The sequence below is a fragment of the Apteryx rowi genome, unplaced genomic scaffold (assembly GCF_003343035.1).
Source record: "Apteryx rowi isolate R43461 unplaced genomic scaffold, aptRow1 scaffold_29, whole genome shotgun sequence".
Lineage (NCBI taxonomy): Eukaryota > Metazoa > Chordata > Aves > Apterygiformes > Apterygidae > Apteryx > Apteryx rowi.
In genome coordinates this window covers 785,502-800,789 of record NW_020449307.1, presented here as the reverse complement: position 1 = coordinate 800,789, position 15,288 = coordinate 785,502, and the positions used below count along the sequence as shown (strand labels likewise).

The 15,288-nt window shown below is 43.9% G+C and overlaps 1 protein-coding gene across 1 annotated transcript; it reads right to left on the bottom strand.

Annotated features, from left to right (window-relative positions):
- Positions 1-13,232: 13,232 nt before the first annotated feature.
- Positions 13,233-15,265, bottom strand: HTR5A (5-hydroxytryptamine receptor 5A). The gene is made up of 2 exons (XM_026069279.1): positions 14,528-15,265; positions 13,233-13,565 (listed from the first exon to the last, which is right to left on the bottom strand). Exons 1-2 carry the CDS (start codon positions 15,263-15,265, stop codon positions 13,233-13,235), a joined length of 1,071 nt encoding a protein of 356 aa, XP_025925064.1.
- Between the last annotated feature and the right edge of the window lie 23 nt (positions 15,266-15,288).

Sequence of the window (15,288 nt, the reverse complement as noted above, 5' to 3'; positions counted from 1 at the left end):
TGCTGTTTCATCTCCAGGCTCAAAATATTTATAACACTTTTAGTTGCCCGTGGTAAAGTTTCTGGTATTACTGTGATACTCAGCTGCAAAAGAGTGATTTCCTGTTGAGACCACAGGAGCCATCACTTGAAAAGGCATAAATATTTTTGCCTTTGGACATTCATGTTCTCATTTACAAAGAMTGGCCAGTAGCAAAAGAACTGGGGTGTCACCTGTTAAAAGACATTTATTTTCCTGTTGTCTGGTAACGTAGCTATAGTAAGTCGCCCATTCTACACGGATTTTGCAAATTTACTCCAAAGAGGGATTTGGCTAGCAGGATTTTGGGCTAAAGGAGAAACTCCTGTTGTGCTTCCTCCCACCCAGCCAAGTTAAAAAAAAAAAAAAATCATTAATGCTTAAGCTATTTTCAAAGCAATGATTACATCACTTACGGCTCATTGTGGACAAAGGGACGCGTATTTCTCAGATACTCTTGCTAACAGATTTTGGAGTGCTTTCTCACACCTGAGAAGTCTTGGATATATAATATGTTCGGTGACAACCCCGGCACATAGCCCTGCATTTCCACTGAGGTCTGGCTCTTCCCAAAGTACGTTTCAACTGGCCCAAGCAGGAAGCACCGTGCAGCAATGAAATCAAAAGGCTGCCAGAAACCTTTCCTGTCCGAGTGAATTAACCATCATTTCCACAAGCCAGCAGCGAAGGGCCACCAGAGAGACCTAAACAACTGTAGGAAAAGAGACCATGAGGTTACTGGCGTGTGGGTCTGGCGATGCAGTGCCACCACAACYGCTTTCTCGGCGGTGCATCGGGATGGATGAGCATTTCCGATGTACAGAGGCACGTGCGGCAGGCAGACTCCGAATATGAAGCAACCCAACAGCAAAACGGCAGCTTGTCACATTCCAAGACAGTTCAGCCTTACAGCATAAATTGCATAGCTGTGCTACGACATCAGCCACAGCTTAGTATTACTGTCTGTCACCTACACATTTTTGGCTTTTCTTTAATCCTCAAACCATTGGCTTCTCCCAGAAGTGCCAGTCAAATGAATGATTGGAAGAGACGTTTTTAGTTGTAGGCTAAACTCCTCTCTCCTCATTAGCTTCCCCATGGTTAATTTGACATACACATAATACGCCCACATGCCACCAAGCAACTTCCATGCAACTCAAGCTTTTTTTTCTAGARAAAGAAAGGAAAAAAAAAATAGGTTATTGTATGCTTTTCTAATTGAAGTATTTTTGAGGCAKGTAGCTATAAGAATGATAGGGGTCATATAAGTCCCTAGGATCTAGCACTCTCCAGATGATCCTGGAAGGCAGTAACAAAAGGGAGACAATAAACAATTTTTCTCTATTAAAAAGATAGTTTTCATTAATTCCCAGAATACTGTAAGTCTGAGTACAGGAGATATCCCTGGTTCCCACATGTAATCAGACATTGGAATAATAGACTAGTCAGCTGCAATAGAGGGTAGGAATGTGAAGAGAGAAAGTGAGCTGTCATATTACAGTCAAAATGACATGCTAGCCCTTGCAAGTTTTTTCTGTCTTGCTAGGCCAATATTGAAGACATTTCAAAAAAAAAAAACAAAAAACAACACACCTCTTACTCAGGTCATTTCAATAGGATTACATTAAAACAAAAGACAATTCTAGCTATAAAGTGATGAGTCACTGAAAATAAGAGTGAACTCCAAAGGTTATAGAACAGGAATGGGAGAATTCAGTTTTGAAAATGAAAATTTTTTGATAATACTGTTTTTTAAGCTCAAAAACATGTGAAACATCCAAGATCCAACATACTTTTTTTTTTAGCCAGTTATTCAAACAGGATCATTGTGAATTCTTGGTAAGGGGGGAAAATCCTGTGTTTGCCACTTCTGCCCTTGGCTACTTTAAATGGCAGTATTCCTCTTTGAGGTACTGGCAAGAAACCCTCATAGCGACAACCGCTTTCAGTTTGAGAGAGGTGGTGGGTTGCCACATGGCTTTTACTTTTGACTGTCTTTGGGCAAAGACTCTTTCATTTTGAGAGCAGGCTTGTAACCAGCGCTCTGAGGCTCTACTGTAGCTAATCGCTACCTTTAAAATGAGTTAGAATAACTTCCAAACAGGAATATCTACTTTGTGCCTACTGTGTTTTCTACRTGATAAATCATAGTCTGGAATTAGAGAAAACGGGCGAAATACATGCCCGATCTTCAGGGCTCTCAAATCTCAAACACCTTCCTGCTCTCCCTTCCCTGCTCTGTGATTGCATGTCTCTAGGACAAGATTATTCTTTAATTGCAATTGCTATGTTCAGGCCAAATGAGTGACCAGATAAATGAAAGATTATGGACTACAAGGCTGATTATAAAGAGCTGTAAGGCCAAAAATGTAAACCGTGGGTACCGCRGGTTTCTGTAGTGGCTGCTGTTTCATTGCTACTGTGACATTATTGTAATATACATTGCTAGATGTGGTGATTTGAAGAGGTGGCAAAAATTTGCAGACAAGTTTCTGTAGGTTAGCTGGAGTCTGGGAGGCCTCGGAGAAAGCAAAACAAGCCTGACAAATGGACAGCACGACAGTAAGCATGATGCAATGCTAAAAACTGGGTTTTGCTGCCTACCTGCCCTAGGCCCACAGGACCAAAGCCGACCCTCCATCTCCTTCCTTTTTTTGTGCAAGAACAGAATCAAAAGAGGGAAGAGAGAAAAAAAGCTCTGCCAGCTTCCCAGATTTATCGAAGCATCAAAGAGGAAAAAATGGAAACTAAATTTCCATCCTTCTCCAGGTTTTAAATTAATTTGTGCTCYRGGTGGGATTCATCTCACCTAACCATAAAAGTCTTCAAGTTTAATGGTTAAGTCTGAGCTAGTCTCTATAGGATCCTTTCATACTCAGTGGGGAGATGTCTGCTTTTAACAGTATCTACATGCCTCACTTCTTTTGAATGGGAAGTTAGGCATCTAGATGCTCCAGAAAATGCCACTAGCTGCTGATCATGYTCTTAAACTCCTGGTCCTGCGTCCTAGATTTGTGTGTTATAGACCCAGCACATATCAGCCCTTCATGAGTAATTAATAATAAAATAGCACTCAATCTGGAGTGATTCAGAGTGATTTCCAAAATTTCTTGCTAATCTCCAGAAAGAGTTCTGGAAATGTTTTATGTCCTCACATATGATTTGTGTAATAGAAGAATTCAGCAAGCTGACAGAATTTTCCTGGGCAAGACTTGGTTGATTTCCTTTCCATTTTATCCCTGACCAGAGGAAGGTTTTGGTAATTAAGTTTTTGCCGAGATTGCTTTTGTACATTCACACAGAGTCTCTCCAGTCAAGAGCAAAAAACAAAAGCAGTTAAAATGGTTGTTGCAGTGCAAGAAAGAAGCATGCATGTCTTTGTGTGTGTATGTTTTGGGGAAAATTATTGCTCTGTGGTGAGATTTTCCAGCGTGTGTGGGCTGATCATTGTGCCCAAGAAGAACATATTCTCCTGGGTATATTTAGGTATGTAGTACAGTTTGCTTGGTGGTAGCACTTAAGCAATGAATCTTTGAAGTTGGCTTGTTATGCGTTCACACATTTTCTTTTCTACTGTGCATAGATGGCAAAGGACAAAGGAGGCTCCTGTACTCACCTGTCTTCTAAAAGGACTTTTCTTCTGAATGCATTTTCGAGAAACTGCATACAAAATTATACCCTGGCTCCAAAAAATAAGTCAACCATTCTTTAGARACAATGTTGTCCTATGCTCTGCGCAATTCTATTTTTCTTGACTACTCAGTTCATGGGGTTTGCATTAAGTATTTTGGTCAGAAATGATTCTGGGGTAGCAAGTCTTGAATTACTATAGARCTGCCTCTTCCTTGATGTGGTGAAGAGGACTGAAACTCATGGTATAGAGTAACATGTGTCACATGGGACTCCACCAGGAAAGAGCCACAGYGAGCGGCTTTACCTTTGCTTGGAGTAGAAGCGTTAAAGGGTGTAAAGCTGGATAAAGGAGCCTGGAAATTTACAGTGCTAATCCTCCTCTGAGGCCTCGCAAAATTCAGAGCGCTCAAAGGGAAAGATGAAGGAGAACAGTGGATTTGACCGGCTTGTCTTGCTCAAAGGGCTATTATAAGAGTTGTGGAGGGCAAGGAAGACAAGTACTTTCCATCTGCAAAGAGCTGTGCAAACCTGACCATCTGCATGCTAAACAACGTGTATGCACTGCTTATTTTGTACAGTATCGAGACATCTCGCGTAACTGGAGTATACTTCCTTAGCTCCRGAGAGTGCGCTTTTCCTTTCCTCGTGTAGTCATCACTGAGGTTGGAATTACGAAGGTTATTTAGGTGCTTCATTGCCATTCAAATGTATAAAAGTCTAAGCAGCTTGCAGTCTCTTAGGACCACATCTGGGAACAATAAAAGGGATATTGCTCTTTTTTCCCCCTGCACGGTAGCTGATAGAAGTAAATGAAAAATAATCAGTCTCCTCCTGCCCTATGCTGCCACCATTGAGCAGATAAGAGTATGCTCAGCCTTTGACCTCACTTCTTGCCAAACAGACTCTTATCTCGCCATGGAGCAGCAGAAAGGTGAGCAGGCCAGATGGTGCTTTTGACCTAATCTCCTTCTCTGCAAGCTAGCAGAGTCATCTCGCCGTCTGCCTGCTGCCAAAATCTGCTGCGGCTGAGGAGGGCAGCGCGTGCTGTCTGTCGCCTGCAGCTCTCRCTACCTCTGTGGCTGCACGCTTCTGCTGGGGAGAGCCAAGTCACGGAGCCGCAGACCGGTGCGAGATGCAGCAGGGAACCAGCCGTTGTCTGTTTATTCATTTGTTGTGTCTCCAAAGTCGCCTCTTTTCTTTCCAGCAGACGCCAGGCTGCGTGCAGGTTCACATCATCAGGTACAAGTCAGAATAAAAACTCAACGCTCTGCATCTTCTYCATGGCACTGATGCCCAGTGCCTACAATGGATGGCAGTCCTGTTGCACAGGTACTGCACAGGGTGAATGGAGGACCCTCTCTAAGAAAGGTTACTCTAAAAGAAATGAATACCCTGCCCATTAACAGTGCTGGATAAACTGGGACTGAGAGAACTCACTCTTCTACTGACAAAGTAGCTCTCCATCTCCTCCAATCATGCCTACTTGAGGTGTCCTAAGCACCTGGAGACCCTTGCAAACAACCATTTAGAGGGATGCAGATGCAACCCATCAGCTTTTGATTGCAGCATTTGATTTGGGGCAGGGTTTAGTTTATGAAGGTATTGCCTTCATTAYAAACTCTTGAGTGGAGGAACAGCCATGACTCTGAGATCCCTGTCTGTGGCAGTGCCCATGAAACCAGGCTCAAGTAAACATTTGATTATTTTCTTTGGGTAGCTCCAAGAAAAAAAGGGAGCCATAAGAAGTGGTGAGGGGTAGTGCACACTGGTGAGCACCTTGCTCTTCCTCTGCTCACCTGGAGTTGCCAGTCGGATGGGTTATGGTACACAGGCAGGCAAAGCAGTGGGATGAAAACCAGTCTGGAAGCTCTRCATCAGAATGAATCATCAAGTTTATCCTAAGGGCTGGACTGTTTGGTGGCAGGGCTCTATGTGGCCTGAGCTGTTGCCTTTCAACTCAAACTGGGGAAACCAGTGCTCAGCCCTACACATGAAGGTCTCGTGCCAATGATTAAGAAATCACCTGTGGAAGATAACTGGAGAACATGTTTGTATGCACGCTACAAATGGATAAATGCTTGCTTGAAGATATGTTTAAATAAGTGACAGCAATGAAGYGGAGAAGCCTATGCTCAGGAGCAGCAGTAGATTTGCTGTTAAATAACTTTCATTTAAAAGTTATTTGTAGTGTTCTGAATACTAATATCAACTACTGATAGGGTTTGGGAAGGAGTTTGAAGGCTTTATGCTACTTATCATCTTTTCTGGATGCAGTAAGTACTCATTTTAATAAGAAGCAGCATTGACCTTCATTTTGGTTGACAACTATTAACATCTGCTTATAAAGTAGCCCTAAGGCTTTAGCCAGGATAACGTGCTCTGAAAGACAGGTCCAGGCTTCAGCATAGAGTGAAACTGCGGGAAGCAGGGAAGCGGGGCTGAGTGCTGCATAACATTGCCTCAGCAGCTACTGGCCCTCATTTAAAAAGCCTCAGAAAAGCTTAACTATTTCATACTGTAGGCATGCAGTTTCTTTTTCTGCTCAAATTCCACATTCTAAGTAACCCCTTGTGCCAGCACTGCCTTACACCTCGCTTCTGCTGTACTCTTCCCATCTGTTTAATATTCTCCACGACACCGTGATGTGCGTGTGCAACATCCAAGAAGCACGGCAGGGGCATCTTGCTTTAATGCACCTGGAAACCTTGGCATCAGGCAAGCAGCTGAGGAGAGCAAAGCATCACAGACCTGCAAATCACAGACAATTGTGAGAGAGGCTCCATATGCTCTGCTGCTCACCAAAAGATCAGTTTGTCATTACATCAAATTATTCTCCCCAACCTTTAAAGTGGGTCTCTATTGAAACTGTGAAGCTATGTGACTGTGAGCCTTGTACAGAGCTCTGCCTTTCCCTGATAAARTCTGCCTGACAGGGGCATAGGTAATCTGTGGGGCTGGACATAAAACTTCTTCCACTCCTTGCCTCCTCTGCAGGTGTGCAGTGGCAGGAGGGAAGTGGGAGCTTTAGTTCCCTCTAGGAAAGGAAAAGATTACTTCTTCCTGCCCTTCCCGAGTCTTTGAAGTGGAAAAAAAACACCCTTATTTACAATTATTTTGGAATACAAGAGATTTAAAAAACTGGTATTTTCAAATGTTTCCAGATACTGTGCAACATTATTTCATCTTCAGCCACGGTCTTCCTATGATGACTTTTTGCTTCTTTTCCCTTTATGCTGACATCCCTCTTAGCTTCCCCAGGGGGATTTGCTGCAGCAGCACCCACCTTTGGTACCGTCTGGGTGCCTTGTTAAGAGCCAGCTGATTCAAACTTTGCACCTCAGTAGCTCAGGCAAGAGCAAACAGATTCCTTCCATCTCACGCATTCGGCTGCTGGTTAGGCATCTGCAACCTGGAACCCAGTGAGGAGAGAGTTTTCCTTACAGGTAGAGATGCTAACTTTTAAAGGTTCCCCTCCTTGGTGTCAGCAGCCAAGGCCCAGGGGAACTGGGCATAACCATGTTTTGGTCATTGAAAGGCACAAGAAAGCAGCGTAGACCTTAGGTTGCAACACTGAAATGATGAAAAGTGCAAACTTTCAGGCCAATACTTGAACAAATTAGAGGATCTGGCCAAGTGCAGATAGTCTGGAAAGATACAGAGACATCATTTTCTGCAGCTAGCAATGTGGGAGGTGGATTGAATTGAAAAAGTTGGACACCTAAATAGTGCAGCAAATGTTCCTTCTTCCTAGGCGGTCTGCAGTGGGTTGAGGAAATCTTTTTCACATCTCTTTATGTTCCTGTGCAGATGACCAGACACCCCACTGAGGTAGCCTGGTCAGCTTTGCTTTCACTAGAAGCACGGAGAGCTGCTAGAAGAAAGATTTTTGGACTTATTTGTCAGGAACGGCTCTAGTAGAAATTCAAGGTGAAAGTATAGCTCCCACTTTCTCCCTCCCCTTATCAGTTCCCCTCAGAGAGCTGAGAAGGGCCGTGCCTCCTCCAGGGTGCAGACCCCGCTGGAGCTGGAGCCAGCCCCGTGAGCTCCTGCGTAACATCRAACAAGCAGGCAGAGGGGCTCTGCATTGCAGATGATGCCGTTCCCACCAACAAAATTATTAGCTAGACTGAGAAACAACGGCAATGCACTGGGGGATGCAGCGAAAGGGTCCATCTGTCTTGCTTTTTAGGTTGATTAGGGAGAGTATTTGACTTACCAGCATGGGAAAGAATATTGAAGAGCAATTTGAAAGGCTGAGGCTGGCTGCCTGGCAGTGTGTATGGAGGGGGGGGGGGAAATAGCTAAAAGGCAAAGAACGCATTGAAATAGTATTCTCACTTCCAGCGACCAGGCTTAAAATCCGTACCTGGACACAGCCCATGCCCAGGTAAAATGTCCATTTYTCCCCACCACACTGAACTGTTGCACTATTCAGCTCCTTACGTGCCACACAGCCTCCCACCCCTGACGCAATCCCTGCTTCCCAGGCTGGAAGGTCAGCCTCCCCCCTCTGCTCCTGGATGGACAGCTTTACATGTGCGGTATTAAAATGTCCCTGATTGACTCGCATCCCGATATCTCTGCAAAACTGACTTCATTTTCTTTATTTACACCTTTTCCACTCCATGAGTCATTTGCAAATATTGTACAGTTTGAACCCCATATTGATTTCTTATTTTATTCGCTTCTTCATGAAAGCGTTGAGAGAGTGTTGTCAAGTCAGATTCATTACTGAAGAATGAATACTTTATATCACCATTAGCAATGAGCCATGTGCTGAAATCAAAGAAAGACATCAATGTGATTTATTTTAATTATATTTATTTCCTGTAATTCTTTATTCATTGAGTCCTTTATCAGCTGTTCCATGCTTTTGCCAAGGATCAGTTTCAAGCTGCAAATCAGTAACAGTATTAGCCTTATAAATACCTGGCTCACTCAATTTACCCTTTTAAAATACTGGCACAACTTCAACTATCTTCCAGTCTTTTGCAACTTCCTCAGMGTTCCAAATGTTACTGAAAATTATGATGGTTTCAAGAGTTTTTTGGCCACGTCTTTTAAAATCAGTGAATATGCTGGCAGTTACACGATGTCCACCCAGGTGTATATCTCAGTGGGGATGTGGATTTTGCCATAGGTGATTTACCCCACCATTCTCACGTGGAGTGTAAGTGATATCCATACTAGGTTCCCTGTGAGTTTGTTGCTGTACCAGTTTGTTCTAGGTCCAAGAACGGATCCAAGCCCAAAACGGCGACGCCTCCCTCATGAACGAAGCAGCTCAAACCAGGCCATCGCGAACATCACTTGGACGCTTTGTCCGTTGTACCTCCCTGCAGCGACTGCTGGAACTCGTAGGCATTAATTCACTTTGTCAAGTGAAATGGTTTTAATTGCCTGCAACTTCGCTTCCATGAAACTCCCGCTTTCAGCTGCCACTGCCAGTTTAAAGGCCACATCTCTCAGCAGTAATTTTTAGGAAAAGTCCAGGCAAATTAATGGATCATGAAGCATGCATGGCCCGCCTCTAGCTGTACATGACTGGCACGTGTCCTGGAGTCACCTGTTTGATGTGATTATACTGAAATGTCAACAGTGTGGGGGTGGAGGAGGAAGGTGTTAAGCGAATCTGCCACTTAATACATGAGCACTCTTTTGTGACCTTTCTTTCTCCCTAAAAATAAAGGAAATGCAGTAGCAGATTGCCTTGAGAGCTGCTGCTCCTTGAACCTTGACAATATGTAGTCAGTATTGCAAGGAGACATTCAGTAGATAGCATTCAGCACAGCCCTTACTTGCTCTAGTTATCAAGTTTCCATACAGATGTTCTACGCAGTTCATTGAACTGTTGGAGCATTGAGAGGAAAATAAATTAATTGTAAGTGGAAGAAGGTTAGTTAAATCTTTTTTGGAATTATTATATTGCCATTGAATAGCATAGAAACTCAGTAACAATGGAAAATAATGTTCTGAGAAATTAAATAGAAGCTCAATTTACAATGCTACTTGGCATTTATACCAGAGTGTTCCACCTTCCTGCTACATGATAAACATTTACTAATTAATCCTCACAAARCCTCAGTGAGGTAGATCTCTTCACACCACTGATTCTGTTTTATAATGGGAACATGAAGATACAAGATACGGTCTTTGAAGCTCAGGTTGTCTTCAAACATGATTTGGACCTCTGGGAACCAACTCAGAATATGTATCTGAATAYTGGGAGATTTGCAAAAGGCCTCTGAGCCGGGATCAGACGTCAAAGTTTCCTCAGGCCCCTTCACTGTGCTCTGATCATATCTGCATGTTTCGAGGTGCAACTTCAGCATGAGCTCCAGAATAATGATATTTTTCCTGTACGCTCACACTACATTGCTAGAATATTTAAAAGCAAAGTCTATGGTCTTAGGTCTCAAGGAAGAGCTGTAGGAATGGGCCCATGATGTAGTTGTTAATTATGTTAAGATTCAAAGGAACAAAACTTGTGACCAGCTGGGAGCTATTAGTTGCAGAAGATCAGTGTGGACTGTACTGTATGTGGGGTTGCCAAACAAACGTGGATGTGACTTAGGCCAGGAGAGTGGGCTATTCGCAACTGTAGACAAGTCACGATTCTCTGGTGACATTTTATAATCCTCTCATGTCTCTTTGTCATTGCTTAAGGCATAGCATGAATAAATATAGAATATAACAAAGGGGACCTTCATCCCAGACACCGAGCTGCAGCAAAAGCAGGAACCTTTCCCATTGATTTCAGTTTAATTTTTGTCTACTTATACAGGATATATGTTTGATTTTGCAGTTTATTCCACGGCCAGTGCAAAGATAGCCCACAAAACAGAACAGTAGGAATGACAGAGAATCTMCAGTATTTGTCAAAGAGCAAATAATAACGGTGATGGACACAGCCCTGACCAAAACAGGGGGTTGTGTAGATGTGATATCATGTGTTAAAATGGTGGACTAAAGTCTCCAATCCCTCCAACTTCATGGTTAACCCTTTGTTGAGTGTTTAAATAGGTAGTGCTAGAGTTATTGAAGCCATGGTGATGTAAGAATTTAAAAAACAAGGATAGCAGAGAGATACTACTGATATAGATGAAGAGCTGTCTAATCAATTAACATAATACATTTGGGACATTTTTTCCCCAACTGTGTTTAGCTTTAAAGTTATTTCTTCTGTTTCAGAACTAAAGAAGGTTTTATGTGCTTAAAAGCATAACAGTTTTTAAAAGTGTATCAGTTGTATTTCAGAGCAATGCTGTTCAGATGAAATAAACAGCCCATCTTCTACTTTCAGGCATTGGCAAGCTTAACTGAAGAGCCGGCTGGACAAGGAAGCATTTTCTCCAACTCATTTTTGGCTGAACAGCCCTTCACACGACAAAAGTAGTAAGCTGTCAGAAAGAACAACTTTGCATTGGTGACGGACTGTCCAGAGAAAGCAATGCAACCTTATTATCTAAGCAAAAAAGTGGCTCAAGAGTTTATTAAAATTTCTGATATGTCAGAGGTGTCACTGATAATAGTTTAAAACTAAGTAACAAAAAAAAGAAAAGGCTTTTTACTAGCTGTAGAGAGATTGCCCATGGTTAGCACAAAAGCTTGATCAGACACTCCATTTGAGCAGAGTTAGAAGATTGCTCCCATCCCACCCATCTTCTCCTTGAATTAATTATCATTAAAACAATCCTTTCACAAGACAAGACATGCTGGATAAAATTCTGATTTTCTTGAATTCACTGAGAATTTGTCGATTGCCTTCAGTAAGGGCAGGATTTTACCTACAGTTTCTAATAGACTTTTATAAAATACAGTTGAAAAAGATCTCAAGGGCCATCTTATTCCTCCTCTTGCTTCGAGGCAGGATCAGCTATATCTATATCACTCATGGTGGATGTTTGTTTAACTCGTCCTGAAAGAGCTGCAATACTTGATAGCACATCGAGATATAAGCATTTTCACCTGTCCCAAGATATGAGAAGAAAAAGGTCTTTTTTACCAATTATACCAGGATTTTTGACTGGTTTAAAGGACCTGTGACAACTTTAACATTTGATGTTTCATGATCTACTAAGAATAAGAACTAATCCTATCCACCACCAGGGAGCTTTCTAGTGATTTATAGATGTTTTTTCCCTTTTATCTCTGCTTCTTGAGATATCTGACATGAAATCATGTCATTCCGATTCCCATCATCTTCTCCACCATTTCAGTTCCAGTCCRATTTCAGGGCTGCCCCTTAAAAATTGACAGTTAAAACTAATGCTTTTCTTTTTCTGAAGGCCTGTCATTCTTATAGTGATGCAGTATAAAGTGCATAATTCTAATTCTAGGAGTGAAATGTCAACTATTATAATCACGTTCACAATGTGGAAAGATGGGGAGGCAACCGGCGATAACCAGCAGGCAGGACTGGAGCTTATGGAAGGGAGAAAAGAAGGAGAGAAGGGCAAGGAAGAATTAAGTCTGCTCTTTGCAGCAAATTATTTCTATGGATTTGTCATGCTTCCAGTATCAAACTTTGTTGGTCATTAACTGCACCTTGCCTGCAAACCAGTGCTCACCGAAACTAAACGGGGTCTCTCTTTTGACTTTAGTAAGATCTGGATCACACTCATAAATAGTCAAAACCAGCTCCTCATTGATATGCAATCTGAAAAACACCCCTTGCATCTCCCAGCAACTACAGGAAATCAGCCCCACAACTGCTCAAAATACATCCACGATTTACAATGATTTCTCCTGTGAAACACAGACGGAAAGCCAAGTAACACCTGAATATTTCTGAACTCAGAAAGTAAAGGTCTGAGGCAGATGCTTACACTTAGCAGGCAGGGAACGAGTGGTGGATTTCCCATGCATTCTTGCACGTTCTAGTGTGTACCATGCATTAAGCTTTCACAATAAATATATTTTTTAAAAAACTTGCTACATGGAATCCAACATCAAATAGCACAATCCATTGTTGATAAAGGATGTGAGAAAAGGCTTTTGCATCTGAAGTCTGCTTTTAACCCTTACTGAGGGTTTTATGCCCCAAATGCAAACATATGACAATCTCTACCTGTGAAAGACAAGACAAAACAGTCTTTTCAACCAAACCATAAAATACCTAGTTTCTATACAATCACAAAACCTCCTGACATTAAAGGGTCCCAACTTTGCACGTGGGACAAAGCCGATTAATATTCTGAGAGACCAGGCAGCAGTGGGCCAGACCAGAGTTTCAAATATGACTCTTTTCCACAAGACTCTTCTGTATCATTACTGCCACTAAACGTCCCAAGAATGTCACTATGAGGGTGAGAGGAAAGCAGTAGGAGACCAGAAGAAGAATGCTTTGTTGCTGGCCAGAAAACCCTTGCATACTCTTTGCAGGAAAAATAGCAACCAACTTAGAAGCTGGGACAGAGAGTCTGCGTAGGAACTGGGACCATTGCTGGGTCTTTGATAGGACCCATGGGCATAAAGCTTTAGCATCATCTGTGGCTTTGAACTTCCTCAGGAGTTTGGTAGGATTCTTTGCGCATTGAAATCAGGTTCCTGGGGAAGTGGGAAAGTTTCCCTTTTCCTGCTCAATGTTGCCTAAAGAACAGGTTCCTGAAGGCGTTGTTGTAGTTTTTGTTGAAAGCAGTGTAGATCAGTGGATTAAAAAAGGAATTTGAATAGCCTAGCCATAGAAAAATACTCTTCCAAATGGGTGGAATGTCGCACGAGCAGAGTGGGTTGATGAGCTCCGTGATGAAGAAGGGGATCCAGCAGAGCACGAAGACCCCAATGAGGATTCCCACCATGAGGGCAGCTTTCTTTTCCTTCTGCTCTCTCCACGTGTCTCCGTCCGTCTGGAATGTAACGGTGGCATGACGGACATTGAAGACCATCTGTGGCTTCTGGGCAGCTTCCTTTACCTGCCAAACACAAACACAAGTTGCAGCATATGTGCCTCAGTCCTGATCCCACAGAGCAGGTACACAACCAAATTATGCAAGTGATAGCCAGAGCTGGTGGGGAAATGTGGGCCATCTACATTACACTCTAATTGAAGGGAGATTGGTTGTATGCCCTAATTCTCAGCAACAGAACTACTTTTAAGTGAAGCGAGAAACTAAAGACAGTAGTGAAATCTGTGCACATAGAACTGATCACAAAGCATCACAATATGAGTATTTATGATTTATAGTCAGCCCAGTAGAACAGGCACACATCCATATGCCATGCACAAAAGTGTCCTTGCTTTCTCTGAACACGGTGAGGTTAAGAATCCTTAATATGAGAAGGGAAAAAAAGTATTAAACATACAATATCCCCAAGAAATCCTTACAGTGCACAAACACCATACTCGGGGATAAGTTGACCCCATCTAGCCATGATTAGGAAGGCTTTACAAGGACATTTTGCACGTGTCTTTTGTGTGGGCAAACATAACCTCCCCCAAAACACAGCTGCTTTCCAGGTAATCTTCTATAGTTTAGGCAGGATCCCATCCATCCACACCCCCACACACCTCACCAAGGGAGAAATGGTGACCCCTTACTCACGTTAGCAAGCGCTGATTCAGCGTTCCACGGGACGACTTCTGTGAGTCACTGCACGCCCACGTGGAGCCGAAACTCTCAATCTGGCCCAAAGTTGCATTAGCTACACCTTGCATGCACACAGGTTCCCAACGGGGACTCAGAAGGAGTCAAAAGACTGGCTTGCAAGCTTTGCAATCAACTTTTCCCTGAAAGCCTTCAGGATTTGCATGGCTTTGGTGCGTCTCTGTTTATTTGCACACTTTAAGTTTTCCCACCATGGTGGGGTCTTGGCAGCTGGGAGCTCATTTGCTACCAGCAGTTCTCTAGAGCAAAACCGAACCACAATGACCTACCTCTAGGGCTTCTGGTGTAATGGGGGTGATGGAGTTGCTCTTCCGAGATCCGATGCGAAACTTGGCTGCCTTGTAGATCTTCCAGTACACAAAGAGCACCACGCACAGGGGCAGGTAGAAGGCGCCGAAGGTGGAGAAGATGGTGTAGGATGGCTCCTGGCTGACTTGGCACTCCTCACTGTCTTCCGAGTAAGTCTCTCCCCAGCCGAAGAGCAGCGGGGCCAAGGAGATGAAGGCAGAGAGTGCCCAGGTGAGGGCGATCATGATGTTGGAGATGCGGCGCCGGGTGCGGAGCGTGTACTCCAGGTGGCGGGTGATGGACCAGTAGCGGTCCAGGGCGATGGCTGTGACGTTCCAGATGCTGGCGGTGCAGCACAGCACATCGAAGGAGATCCACACCTGGCACAGCAACCGGCCCAGCCGCCACCGCCGCCCCGACAACTCACGCACCAAGCTCAGCGGCATGACGAGGGCCGCCACCATCACGTCGGAGACGGCCATGGAGGCCACCAAGTTGTGGGGCACCCGATGGAAAGTGCGCACTCGGAGGATGGTGGCCAGGACCAGCCCGTTCCAGAGGAAGGTGGCCACCACCAGCATGGCCAGGAGGGTGAGGATGAGCACGCTGAACACGGAGAGCTGCGCCCGGCCGCCGTCCAGGCCCGCGGGGGCCCCGCTCCAGTTGCCGGCGACCGGCGTCGGCGCCGCGAAGCAGCTGAGGTTGAGCGGCCGGTCCATGCCGCGGCGGCATGGAGGGCACC

Excerpts from the sequence above, each read along its gene's own strand:
- HTR5A (XM_026069279.1), bottom strand. The coding sequence starts at position 15,265 with ATGGACCGGCCGCTCAACCTCAGCTGCTTCGCGGCGCCGACGCCGGTC. Across the intron at positions 13,566-14,527 it reads TTACACCAGAAGCCCTAGAG|GTAAAGGAAGCTGCCCAGAA; the intron begins GTAGGTCATTGT and ends TGTGTTTGGCAG.